Below are 13,078 nucleotides of genomic sequence, written 5' to 3' on the forward strand. Positions count from 1 at the left end.
AGCCAGGTGCTCAGAATTTGAAATGCCCGTTTTCTTTTCATTGGAAGGTTATGCCAACGGGGCTGGGACTTACCTACTATATACCTACATCTTTTATGTAGGGTTTAAGACTCTGCTCTCTCTGTTCTTTCGGGGTATGTTTGGTGGTTTGCACATCGGAATGAAGTGGAGTAGCTATATGATATGAATAACGAGTATATTGACGGGCTATTACAATTAGGAATGCGCCCCGCGCTTGGGGGTGTTGTGTCTTGCTGTATCTTCCCTAAGTAAATGGACTGTTAGGTATGCGCTGAGGTGCACCGAGTATCGAATGGTAAGTATGGATAGTCCTTTGGCGCCTTAACCTACCTAGGTTAGGTATTAACCTACTAGTAGGCTCGTCCAGCTGGCTTACCAACCTACCTAGCCTCCCCCACCTGACTTTGCGGCACCCGGGATGCTGGCCTGGCGCATCATTTCAATTTCCAAACCCGCGGATTGAAGACAAAGGAGCAAAAGGTGGGGGGCCACCAGCATTCAATTGACGATCGACTTGGGCATTACCACCACATTATTTCCATGCATCACTTTCTTCCGTCCTTGTGCAAATCTGTTGACAAGTCGGTTGATTTCGCTCCTTGTTTCACAAACTGTCCGATTACGCTGCATCCTTTACTCGACAATGCTTCCGCCCGCCTCCCTCACTCTAGATCCTTGCGTTTGTGTAAAAAGTCAACAACCCCCCATCCTAGCTGAGACATTCCTGTCACGACCATTCCGCCGGCGCTGGCTGTCAAGATTGAGACACTGTACAACCTAAAGATATGGAGGACCCAACTAGCAAGTTGGTCGTACGTTTGCCCGACTCATGTATTCTCTCCTGCCTGCCTTTCGTCCGCTTTGCTAAGCCAAATCAAACACAGGACGAATTATGCTCGCTTCTTGATGAGTCCACTATTTTGTCGATATGTAGTGATTTCCATCTCAACGACCCAGAGCAGTTCCAACTAGCTCGGGACATCCTCCTCAGCATCTCCCGCGATGTCGAGGCCGAGGAGGCCACCGGCTTCAACCCCAGTGGCATCGGTGCCGATGAGATTGTTGACATCAACAAACTCAACCTGGATGACGCAGATGAGACTGCGGCCGTTGTTGTCGGAAGCGACGTCAAAAGCAGTGACGGACTCACTACTACCACGGAGAGCTCGCAGGCTCACAGTCTCTTTTCGGCTTCCTCCTCCAAGGCCTCTACCCTTGATGCATCGGAGACCTTTCGTGTCGGCGTTTTCGATGGGTTGAAGGACGCCGAAAAAGAGGAACAGCTTTTATCCATGTTCACCTCGCTCAAGCCCGTGGACGTCCGGTTGGCTCTGAAGAAAAGCAAAGGAGATGCCAGCCTCGCTATCGACCATTTACTGAACATTGAGTGGCTGGAGCAGACTGGTCAACGTATTAAGGGGGTCGATGGTTTCTATACTCCAGATGAGACTGTCCCCCAACGGAAACGGAAGGGCAAGAAAAAGAAGGCAGGCGTTCGAGCTCCAGGGACCAAAAGCTCGAGCCCCAGCTCCCCGGCTTCTTCAGGTGAGGGGGCAGATCTGGAAGTGGCCAATTTGGACACTCAACTGCACCACGCCCAGAACATCGCATACTTGTCTGAGCGCTTTACTCAGCCCGAATCCGATATCGAAGCCATTTATCGTCGTTGTGGCGAATCTACGGGTGCTTCTGTCATTCAGATCGTCGATAACTATCTTGCTCTCGGTATCCAGCCCGTCTTTGGGCCGCAGTTGTCCGCGTTTGAAGAGCGGCTTAAGAAGAAGTATTCATGGATACCCGCAGAATATTTCCCCGCCATCATAGAGCTCACGGCGACACGGATTTTCGCCGAGGATATCATCGAGATCCTAGCCGGCTATTTCGAGAAACCCGAGTATCTCAAGTACGATATTTCTTACTCTGTTGCGTCCTCCCCAGCCGATGGCGAACTCATTGCGAGCAATGGTGTGATCGACTTGAGGAAAAAGCCCGTCGGTTCTAGTGGCCAGACAACCCCTCTGAGTGGAAGCTTCCCGGCCAACTTGAAGTCGGCTACGGCAAGTTCGCAAAGTTTGGCTCGAATGCGTGACCATTCATACAACTCTGCAGCTGCGGCTTTCAAGAAGGGCCGCAGCGACCCATTGTTCAGATTGGCCGCTGGTTATTACTCGGAACGAGCCCGAGAACAAGCGGGCGCTCAACGCAACGCAGCCAGCATTGAAGCAGGCTACCTTGTCGAACAGAACAGCACGGCGGATAAGATCGACCTGCATGGTCTCACTGTACAAGACGGCGTAAGCCTTGCCCTTCAATTTGTACGAAAATGGTGGGAGCGCCTGGGTGAAGATAGAGCCCGAAAGGCCCGGGACGGGTTTACCGTGGTCACTGGCATAGGAAGACATAATAGCGACGGAAAATCCCGACTTCGGACCAACGTGTGTAAGGCACTCTTGGCCGATGGCTGGAAAGTCGAAGTCCTCACGGGTCAATTTCTCGTTACTGGGAGAAAGCGCTAGTCGACCACATCTAAATGTAAATAGTATGTCTTGTGTTTGGCGTTTGATGTTTGACGGAAAGAAGACAGACATAGAAGACATTGATGTTGCGATAATAAGGACGTTCGATGTTGGAACGCTAGACACGCCGGGCATCAGAGGGCGTTCAAAGAGTTGGTTTGGCGGCTTCTTGGTCACGCTGTTCTACTACGACAGTTGCGGGAGGCATCACGAGACCATAAGAAAAAATGATTCTGCGAAACCATGTAGACCTTGTTTTCATGAAGTATATGTTGTTTGTCGATATAATGGAGATTTTCTAGGCTGATTACAAAATCAACACAACCATGGCCATGACGAGAAAGAGGTACATACTCAAAAACAGGGCGTCTATCAGCCGGAGAGACTGGCAGAATACAGACAATCTATCTGCACCTTCCCCGCGGGGAAATAGTGGAGGCTGTTCGGCAGGTCGACCTCGAAAGGGCATAGTAAGTCTTGTCTTATCGTCGTCCAGCTTCGTGGAAGTGCTTGGTGCCCTTTCCACGCCAGATGGAGCACCGGTGAAATCACCGGATCAGGGATACGACATGGCAACGGACCGGATTTGACCGTTGTAATGACGGTTGACCCAAACCCATGGCACCGTTTGTACCCCGCTGGACGTCCCCAGGGACTGCATTGTGCAAAATGTATTTTACGGTTCAAGGTGCTTCGCGGGTAGCCACGGCATTCACAGCTTCCTAACTCCTTCATATACAGACCGAAGCTGGTCGACATCTCAAGCTTCAGCCGGAGCCGCATGAGTCAGGATGGCGTTGGCAATGTACTTGTCTGCGCTGCTCTTCTTGTTGCTATCGCCCATCACCGCCATTACGCTGCCATCTGGCTATGATGTTGTATGGGATCGTCCGGGGCTGAATCATTCAGCCGATTCTATGCCCGTTGGGGGTGGTGATATTGGTCTCAATACCTGGTCAGAAAATGGTATGCCCGAAGACGAGAATGCACACTTGATGTCTCAGCAAGTATGGTTCTAACACTGAACAGGGACCATCCTGTTTTACATTGCCAAGAGCGGCACTTTCGATGAGAACAACACGCTCCTCAAGCTTGGGCGTGTGAGGCTTGCGTTCGACCCAAACCCTTTCTCTGGTGACGGCCTTTTCGAGCAGAGGTTGTCCATCAACGATGGTCATGTCATCTATACTGGGAAGGACAACACCACCGCCAAGATTTGGGTCGACGTGTTCAATCCCGTTGTCCATCTCGAGGTTGATAGCCCGCAGCCGCTCTCGGTCAGCCTGGCCTATGAGAACTGGCGGTTTCAGGACCGACGAATGGTCGGCGAAGAGCGTAATCAGGGCTCATGGGGTCTGTATACCTCGAAGGTTCCGAATGGCACGACCTATGCCGATTCCGTCGATTTCCATGAAGGTGGTGTTCTCATGAGCCACCGCAACGAAAACCTGGACTTGTGGAACTTTCAAGTAACCCAGCAGAAGCTGGAGGATTACGAGGACAAGCTGTACAACCCAATGCGTAACAACGAGGTATATTCTATGCGCCCGCCCGTACTATCATTGTCACAGACCATTAACCAGGAAGCAGTTTGGTCTCTGGGTGCATTCTCCGGACTTGAAACCAGGAAACGTCACTTCAGGACACTATATCAACACCACGTCCAAAGCTTGGAACTTGGTAGCCCCAGCCCCGAAGACGTCGTTCAATATCGGAATTGCCCTCTACCAAAACCAGACGAAGAGTCATGACGAGTGGCTGGAACAGCTGACAGAGATAGCCGGTCGTGCGATGAGCAACTCCCAGGACGACTCTATGGCCTGGTGGCACGAGTACTGGGATCGCTCCTACATCGTCATCAATGAAGACGCAGGCCCTGAAGACCCTGGATTTCAAGTCGGTAAGAACTACCAGCTGTGGCGGTACATGATAGGATGCAACGCCTTTGGAGAGTGGCCGACGAAGTTCAACGGCGGCCTGTTCACCTTTGACCCGTACCTGGTGATCCCATCTCGCGCCTGGACCCCTGACCACCGACGATGGGGAGGGGGCACATTCACGGCGCAGAATCAGAGGCTGCTGTACTGGCCGCTCCTTCGAACCGGTGATTTCGATGTGATGAAGGCCCAGTTCGACTTCTACAAGCGGATAACGCCCAATGCTCTTATCAGGGGCCAGCACTACCACGATATCGACGCTGCCTACTTCCTCGAGCAGGGCGACAACACGGGGTTGTCCAACGTTTTCGAGTACCATGCCCAGTGGTACGATGATGAGAACCCCATTCCAAGGCCTTCGTTCTTCCCCGACGGAGACCTCTGGAATGTGTGGCTCAGCAACCTTCAGGAAACAGCAAAGTAAGGATCGGATTCTGTCTTATTCGTTTTATTACCGTATGTCACTTTACTAATACGTTTATAGCGAGTTTGCCGACATGATCTTGCAAGCAAACATGTACTCGGGCTTGGATATCACGCCATACTTGGAGTTCATCGAGTATCAGCTGGCCTGGTTCGACAAATACTATCGCAAAGAAGCCAACAAACGGTCTCCCTGGCAGCTGGATGGCTACTACGGCAACGAGACCCTAATCATCTACTCAGCATCAGCGGCCGAGACATATAAGGAGTCGTACAACCCCTCCTCGACGACATCCGGCCTGCGAAAGCTCATCACGGACCTCTTGGCCGTCGACCAGTACAAGATCGAGAACCGGACTCACTACCTACGGTACCTGGCGACGGTGCCGCCGACGCCCCTCCGCGAGCAGCAGGGCCGCACCTGCATCGCGCCCGCGCTGGCCTACACGCGCATCCAGAACAGCGAGACGCCGCAGCTGTACCCGGTGTTCCCGTGGGGCGAGTACGGGCTGGGCCGGCCGAACCTGACACACGCCGTCGACACGTACCTGTACGACACGGAGACGCAGGCGGGCCACGGCAACAAGGGCTGGAACCAGGACGTCATCTGGCTCGCGCGCATGGGCCTCACGGCCAAGGCGACGGCCATGGCCGAGGACCGGTTCCGCGACAGCGACGTCTGCAAGTTCCCGGCCTTCAAGGGCCCCCACTTCGACTGGACCCCGGACTTGAACCACTACGGCGCCGCCGCCCTCGGCCTGCACGAGCAGCTCGTCCAGACCTTCGTGGGCGCCGATATCCGGCTCCTGGCCGCGTGGCCGGACCGCTGGAGCGCCCGGTTCAAGGTCTGGGCGCCGCGGAACACCACGTTGGAGGGCGTGGTCGAGAAGGGGAATAAGATGGGGTCGTTGGTCGTGCTGCCGGCGAGCCGGGCGGGGGACGTGATATACGGGCAAGAATAGTGTGTCCTGGTACGGGTGCTTGGCTATGTTCAGGAGTGAACCCCTGATTGAAGGGGCCCATCAGTACATTTTACAGATTGTACTAGTTTGAGTCACCTCCTCCGTTGTCAATGTCCATGAATCTAGTTCAATGGGTTACGCCTTTCGAATACAATAGGTGGGATCCTCCATACGACATTCGGCCTTTGCTACACGGGGAACTGCGGAGCAAACCGCGTCGGCGGCCTTGCGGCGGGCGCGGCACAGATCCCCCGCACGCAGCGGTAGGGCGTGCATCATCTAGATGTAAGCTAGTAAATAGGGGGGGTGTCCACGTCTCCCATAGGGCGTTAGGCAAATGCAGCTTGCTGACTAGACCATCCCACCTAATCCCACCGCGGCAATGTCCCACATCCATCCCCCGGGCATTGCAATAGTTCCCCGAAAGGGCGCAACTTTATTTCAGCAGCGGGCGTGACAAATCATGAAAGCGCATCGAAGCATCGAAGACAGAAGACAGGTGCCATAGATTCGCAGAAGCCGGGGGACGGTGGAATTTTTATAATACTCTCCCTTCATGACTCTGCAGAAGCAAACCAGATGCTATGCCTAGGCTCTGTTGTTAAGCCCATCATAACCGTTTACGTATTAGCTGCGTTCTCGTACCTCGGCAAATCATCATCAGCACATGATACAGTCTCAAGCTTAGAGCACGCCGTAAACCAAGCAGAACTGTTCGGAACCCACCATCCGTTTTCCTCCGAATACTTTTACTTCTCCTCCTTGGGCGAAGGACCCGGACCGGAAGAAGACATGGCCACAGCCGTGGCGTCCGGGGGAGAAGGATGGCACGCCGGCGAGCGCGCGATCCATCAGACCCTGCTCGGCGCTCGTGAGCGGCCGCGCGACAACCCCACATACCGCGGCCTGACGCCCTCGTACGGGTACCGAGTACAGAGCTCGCCCCTCGTCACCTTCGGCACCTTGGACCGTGACGGCCGGCCCTGGACCACGGTCTGGGGCGGCGAGGCCGGGTTCTGCCGGCCCGTCGCGCAGGGCGTGCTGGGCATCCGCGGGGCCGCGGTGGATGCGCGGTTCGACCCGGTACTGGATGCATTATTCGGGGGCGGGACTGGCCAAGGAGGTATTCAGGATGGCGAGGTCGTCCGTCCCGAGGGCGGCAGGGTCATGTCTGGCTTGTCGATCGATCTGGAGACGCGCGATCGTGTCAAACTCGCGGGACGGATGGTAGCAGGTGCCGTCAGTCTCACAGCGCAGGATGGCGCCCTCGCGGACTTGCAGATGGCTTTCCAAGTCACGGAGAGCCTGGGGAACTGTCCCAAGTACTTGAACAAGAAGCGCATCGTGCCGCAAATCCCCCGTCCTCATCTCGCGAGCCAGGGGCGGCTGGGCTTGCCCCTATCCGGTGAGGCCATCGAGCTCGTTCACAAGGCGGACTTGTTCTTCATCTCGAGCAAGCACAGCGCCGCCGACAACGGGAGCGAGGCGGAGAGCATGGACACAAACCACCGCGGCGGTCCGGCGGGCCTCGTGCGAGTGTTTCGTAACGATGCGTCCGAAGGCGTCACGCTGGTCTATCCGGAGTATAGCGGCAATAGGCTCTACCAGACCCTGGGCAACCTGCAGACCGACCCGTCCGTCGGGCTCGCCATCCCGGACTTCGAGACGGGCGACGTCCTCTACCTCACGGGTCGTGCCTCGATCTTGATCGGCGACAAGGCGGCTGCGTATCTCCCGTGCACCAAGCTTGCGGTCCGCATCGATGTACAGGAAGCCCGGTTCGTGAAGGACGGTCTCCCCTTCCGCGGATCAGCAATAGATTACTCTCCCTACAACCCCCCAGTCCGACACCTTGCCACCGAGAAACCTCCTCCCGAGGCTACCGCGAACGAGTCCGGCCTCGGCACCGCACGACTCGTGGCGCGGGAGGAGATTACACCCACAATTTCGCGATACGTGTTCCGGCTCTCCCTAGCGTCCCCCAGCAGCACTGCCACTTCTCCAAGGTCAGCATCCTTGTGGCATGCCGGGCAGCACGTCACCCTCGACTTCGGCCCGGAGCTCGACCACGGCTGGAGCCACATGCGGGACGACGACCCACAGAGCCTAAACGACAACTTCGTGCGGACTTTTACCGTCAGCAGCCATCCTCCTCCTCCTCCTCCTCCCCCTCCCTCTTCTGACCCTGTCGAGTTTGAGATCACGGCGCGCCGCCACGGCCCCGCGACGGCGCTGCTCGCCAAGTGGAACCTGCGCGTGCCGCTCGAGCTGCCCGTGCTAGGTTTTGGGGGCGAGGAGGCGTTCCGGCTGCCGGTCCTTGCGCAAGCCGCCGAAAACGACGGGGCCGCGACGCCATCGCAAAGAACCACGAGCATATTCGTGGCGGGGGCGTGGGGATCACGCCGCTGATGGCGCAGGCCAGCGGCGTGCTGTCATCATCTTCCCACCACGGCGACGATGCGATGCGGCCTTTAAAACTTCTTTGGAGTCTACGGCGCGAGGACTTGGCTCTTGCGGTTAAGGTCTTGGAGAAGGACCCTGCGCTGGCGAAAGACGGCACCACCACACTCTTCGTGACGGGCTCCGTCCGAAGTGATAGTGGCGGGCTAGCAAAGGACGAAAAAATAGTGCGGCTGGAAGAGATGGGCGTGGTCGTCAAGATGATGCGCATGGGGCGGGACGACGTCCTGGGCGCTGCTGCTGACGGCAAGTCTGGGCAGAACAAACGACGGTTCTTCTGCTGCACGGGGCCGGAGTTGATGAAGGGCTTGTTGCAGTGGACCAAAGGGGAAGATGTGGTGTTTGAGAGTTTTCAGTATTAGCATCATAGGGAAAAGGGGGGAGATAGGAGAAGAAGAAAAAGGGGGAGTACACCAGACTCCAGCAATTTGGCCAAATCACTCGCCGTGAAGCAAGTTGCATGAACTGGTTAGTTGCTTCTATTATCTTCTTGTTTTTGGTGTAAGGTCTGCATCTAAGTGTGGACGTTGTCCAACTGGAGCCAGTACTTGCTACACGCCAGTCAAAAGTTGTTCCGCAAATGCATTCGCTATCAACCCAAATCTAGCCTGCTCCGTCCCATAAGCAAATACACAAAGGCCGCTGGTTTTTTATATAAGTATCATAGCAACGTCCAGCTGTCTTCTTCTTCGTCGGCTTGGCTACCAGCGCAGTCGTTTTCATCATCTTCATTACCGCCGTTGTCGTTCCTGTCGTGGTTGGCCGCATTATCCAGCGCGAGTTGGTCCACTATGACCCGGAGTTCTCTTAGTTGGTCCGCAAGCATGGCTGCGTCGTCCCTGTGGTCGCCTCGACTGGTTGTTCGTCCTGAGCGGCCGTCATTGTTGTTCTGCTTCTGTCCATCCACTAATGTCCCGCTATCCTTCTCCGAAGCGCCTGAACGTATTAGGGGGCTACTCAGCTGTTGCCTGAGGGCGTCTCGCTCCCGTATAAGTCGCTGCATGTGGGAACTGGAGTCCCTCAACAGAGAATCCTGCTCCACTAACCTATCCTTGAGTCTTTTCACATCGCTGTCGGTTCCCACCCCCTGTGCCAGCGCCATGTCTCGCGCGTTGGCGCAGTTCGCGAGTGTGCGCCGCACTTTGCCTTCGTAGTCTCGCAGCGCGGGGTAATATGTCATCAATGCGCCCGGTAGCTTCAGCGCCGGCTCCACGACATAGCTGGCGACAACTGAGGACACCCTGGATGATAATACCGGGAACAGATGCCTATTCTGGTTGGCTAGAGTGAGCATCTGTCCTGACAAATCGATACAGAATTGCGTATTGGACTGAATAGCTTGCGTCAGAGCATTGATACGTTCGGCCAGGTCTTGCTGCGATTCGTCTGGGTGCAACGGCAGACGCCTGGGGTCGACGGGCACGGCATCGTCCTCAAACCGGTCAGGGGGTAGAGAAACAGACGTGTATATATCCGACGCCAAGGACCGGCTCTGCGAACGATTGCGCGGCGCGGGTTTCCTCGATGTGCGGCGGTAATTGGCAGTGGCTGGAGAGTCATGAGGGGAAGACATGTGAAATGGCCTCCGATGCCGGGATAGATGACTTTTGCCGTGATCGCTCGGTGCGAGCTGCATCTGTGGTGGGCCGTGGTGTTGAGGTCGTTTTTGGTTCGCATTGAGAGGCGTGGGAGGTGATCTCACGAACCCATGCGCGTCGATGCTTTGTTCGCCTGCCGTGCTTGACGACAGGTCCAGGTCACTGATTTGGCTATCGGACAGTAGCAGGCCGGGAACGTCGTCATCATCGTTGGCCGAGAATGCGGCCCTCTGGCCCAAGAAATTGTCCATGCTGGTTTGCAGTACACAAAGTGGGTTCTTGGGGTGCGGATAGAGTTCCGAGTGCTAATCGTGAACCTGTAGCGAGTTGCAACTCTCCATCCTGAAGCTTTGCCGTGAAGTCGAGCAAGAGATTGTGCAAGGCAGGGGATGACGTCCACACAGGCGAATCGTCTCGCAAAAAGGGCGAGTGGATGAGGGGACAGGAGTTGGTCCGCCGAAGAGTCTCGACCCAAGGTAGAAAAAATCAAATACAAACCAACACGCTTTTCTCCGGTCTCAGAGTTTGACAGCCGCCTGGGACTGTGTGAGTTGATAGACTTGACGTGATAAGAGGGAGTTGAGGCTCACAAGTCCATGCCAGATACCCACGCACGCCCAGTCAGCTCCCACCCTGCTTTTGGCGGGATATCTACCTATAGATAGATGCGTCGGCAACACCAGCACATACAACTGGCCGTTGCGTGGTTTCCTACAAGCAAAGCCGGTTTCAGTGCAAATTTGATTTCCCTAGGGTAGCTGTTGCCTGTTCTGCAGGTCGCTCTCGTTGACCGAGCTACGAAGGCACCAGGGTTTGTTAGGGTACGCGCACATCTTGGGTAGGTAAGTAGGGACTGCACCAATGCGGGTTGCGACTTAAGTTCAGTCAGGCGGCAGAAAGTGATGTTCCCTGCTGCACGCGCCAGATGTCATGGTTTGGCCAGGCCATTTCTGTTGGTTCCGGCACCTTCACCGAACTTTCGAATCGTTGTTCAATGTGGTGAATGAAACACTATGTTGGTCTGTCTTGAACGAGGTGCAAGCTGGGGAAGGTTGAGAACACACAAAATCGAGTACGAATGAACGTGCTGATAGAATTAATTGGCTCATCCCGTCAGGATCCCGCAAGTATCATTGCCATGTACTTGATACTCAGATACTCTACTCTACACCTACTATGAAGAAGATTAAAGATAGGCCGGCCAGCTCGCTTTCGTTGCAGTCCAGGGTTGGTCAAGACCAAAGCTGGAGGGAGCAGTAAGCAATGTAATAAGTGGGGAAGAGTGGAAGTTGTGATTGTTGAAGTGCGTACCTAATCAACCAACCAACTTACCCTCTATTAAGCAAACCTCTTCCAAGTCAAATCGTCACCAGACAACTTCAAGGTGGCATAGTATAGTGGTCAGTACAACACGTTGTGGTCTAGCACCGTAACTTGTCCCGTGTAGACCCCGGTTCGATTCCGGGTGCCGCCAGTCGTAGCGAACGTTTTGCATTTTTGATTCAGCCCAACCAACACTGGGAGTAGGTTGCAAAACCCATGTGTTTGATAGTTTGGGAACGCGGCTGTTTTAATCGACATGCTTCTGAATCTCGGCCTGTGTTTCTTGAGGAATATAGCTTTGGCCTGGCACTATCCTCTTGAGTGCTGAAAACTGCAATAATAGCGGGGCCGACTTTTATCCAATGGCAGTGCGTGCATATCGTAGAGGAAGCTAGCACGCACCACCTTGTGCTCCATGCTGGGCGGGATGCACCCAATCAAATTACACAATACATACATACATCTCAATTTCGGCCCACTTCTATTGCAGTATTCAGCACTCAAGGGGATAACGCTCCAATGGTTTCTGACCTTGGTGGCAGAAACACACGCACAATTGTTAGATCACCTTCTGAGTGAGCAACATGAAATCACGCATTGCGTCAACGAGTAGTAGTTTTTTTCGATGCCTCTTTTGCGGTAATTCCTTCCTTCTACGTAAAGATTCCAGTGTGCAGTTTCGGTGTAGAGTATGATGAGTTATGAGGGAGGGGCTCAGCATTGACGAATCGGTCGGTGTCTGTCTGCTCATCCCACCGCCATACCAAATCCCGTGCAACAGCAGATGCGAAACTTGATGGTCTTATTTGAAATAGCCCCAATGCCGCCGACAAAAGGAAGCTTTCCCCGGAGAATGGGCTGTTCAACACGGCGAAATGCAAAAAATTTCTCATCACAGGCCAGGAAATGGAGGACGGCCACCCCGCTATCGGGGCGACTTAGCAAAGTTACCTGCCTGGGCATATCGCTCCACTTGAAAAGCTCCGGTGCTCCTCCCGAGATACATGGCGTTTTAGCGCTCGAGCACTCACTGGACAAAGGCAAAGCGCCCAGAGTCTCGCGTGGGGCGTTGTTTCGCGAGCGGAGGGCAGAGAGGGCAGAGAGGGGACAGGCAACAGGGGACGTGGATGGCCACGGGCAAGCGAAAGGGGCAGAGGGGGATCTCGGATGGGGGAGAGGAGTCCCGAGAGGAGGGCAATTAGGGGCAAGTGGTGGTAGTTGATATGGGCACCGAACGGTTGCGATTGCGGTTCTTTTAGGCAGGCTGGCAGGGTCGCATCGGGACGGTATAAGTTGAGTGGCTGGCCTGGACAGGTTACGGGTGCTTTTTGCCCCAGTTTGTGCCCCAGTCGCTATACGCAACATGCTGCTGCATACTGTACTAGTTGGTAGGTTAGTTGACGACCCCTTCCAACTTCTGCTGCGATTCGATGGTCCTATCCATTTCGTCCCGTCCCCAGAAGTTTCACTCCGTTTCAAGTCTCGTCACGGCTCAATGCCTGCCTTAGATACATACACAAGGGAATAGATCATCAGCATCCGCGTCTTGCATGCCGTTCGTCCGCTTTCGAAAAGGGTCACACGCCTCTTTGTCTGTTTTGTATCCTACTAGCCCGGCAGGGGTTCTTTGGCCTGGACGCCACCAAACCAAACTGCAACGGATTTGGGGAGGTTTTTTTTTTTTTTTTTTTTTGCTGGCAAATAAATGCCTAGGAGCGCAACGCCTGAAGAGCACCATACCGGATCTGCAGAAACAGGATAGGGGATCGAGCAGGCGGGCGATTAATGTTATATGTCTCGTGTTTACTAGGTTAGGTATATCCAGAGCATCCATCCCA

The 13,078-nt window shown here is 54.7% G+C and overlaps 5 protein-coding genes across 5 annotated transcripts; 4 read left to right on the plus strand and 1 right to left on the minus strand.

Annotated features, from left to right (window-relative positions):
* Positions 1 to 806: 806 nt before the first annotated feature.
* On the plus strand, positions 807 to 2,537 carry PG986_011912 (uncharacterized protein; the record flags this gene model as incomplete). Its single annotated transcript, XM_066848134.1, has 2 exons — positions 807 to 833; positions 906 to 2,537. The coding sequence occupies 2 exons, from the start codon at positions 807 to 809 to the stop codon at positions 2,535 to 2,537; spliced, it is 1,659 nt and encodes a 552-aa protein (XP_066694830.1).
* A 791-nt stretch (positions 2,538 to 3,328) lies between these two features.
* PG986_011913 (uncharacterized protein) lies at positions 3,329 to 4,898 on the plus strand (the record flags this gene model as incomplete). The annotated part of the gene is made up of 3 exons (XM_066848135.1): positions 3,329 to 3,503; positions 3,567 to 4,069; positions 4,128 to 4,898. 3 exons carry the CDS (start codon positions 3,329 to 3,331, stop codon positions 4,896 to 4,898), a joined length of 1,449 nt encoding a protein of 482 aa, XP_066694831.1.
* Positions 4,899 to 4,989: 91 nt separating this feature from the next.
* Positions 4,990 to 5,859, plus strand: PG986_011914 (uncharacterized protein; the record flags this gene model as incomplete). Its single annotated transcript, XM_066848136.1, has 1 exon — positions 4,990 to 5,859. The coding sequence occupies one exon, from the start codon at positions 4,990 to 4,992 to the stop codon at positions 5,857 to 5,859; it is 870 nt and encodes a 289-aa protein (XP_066694832.1).
* A 792-nt stretch (positions 5,860 to 6,651) lies between these two features.
* On the plus strand, positions 6,652 to 8,681 carry PG986_011915 (uncharacterized protein; the record flags this gene model as incomplete). The annotated part of the gene is made up of 2 exons (XM_066848137.1): positions 6,652 to 8,238; positions 8,277 to 8,681. The coding sequence occupies 2 exons, from the start codon at positions 6,652 to 6,654 to the stop codon at positions 8,679 to 8,681; spliced, it is 1,992 nt and encodes a 663-aa protein (XP_066694833.1).
* A 299-nt stretch (positions 8,682 to 8,980) lies between these two features.
* On the minus strand, positions 8,981 to 10,168 carry PG986_011916 (uncharacterized protein; the record flags this gene model as incomplete). The annotated part of the gene is made up of 1 exon (XM_066848138.1): positions 8,981 to 10,168. One exon carries the CDS (start codon positions 10,166 to 10,168, stop codon positions 8,981 to 8,983), a length of 1,188 nt encoding a protein of 395 aa, XP_066694834.1.
* Between the last annotated feature and the right edge of the window lie 2,910 nt (positions 10,169 to 13,078).

Source organism: Apiospora aurea (assembly GCF_038362705.1).
Source record: "Apiospora aurea strain CBS 24483 chromosome Unknown utg000008l_segment0_segment0, whole genome shotgun sequence".
Classification (NCBI taxonomy): domain Eukaryota; kingdom Fungi; phylum Ascomycota; class Sordariomycetes; order Amphisphaeriales; family Apiosporaceae; genus Apiospora; species Apiospora aurea.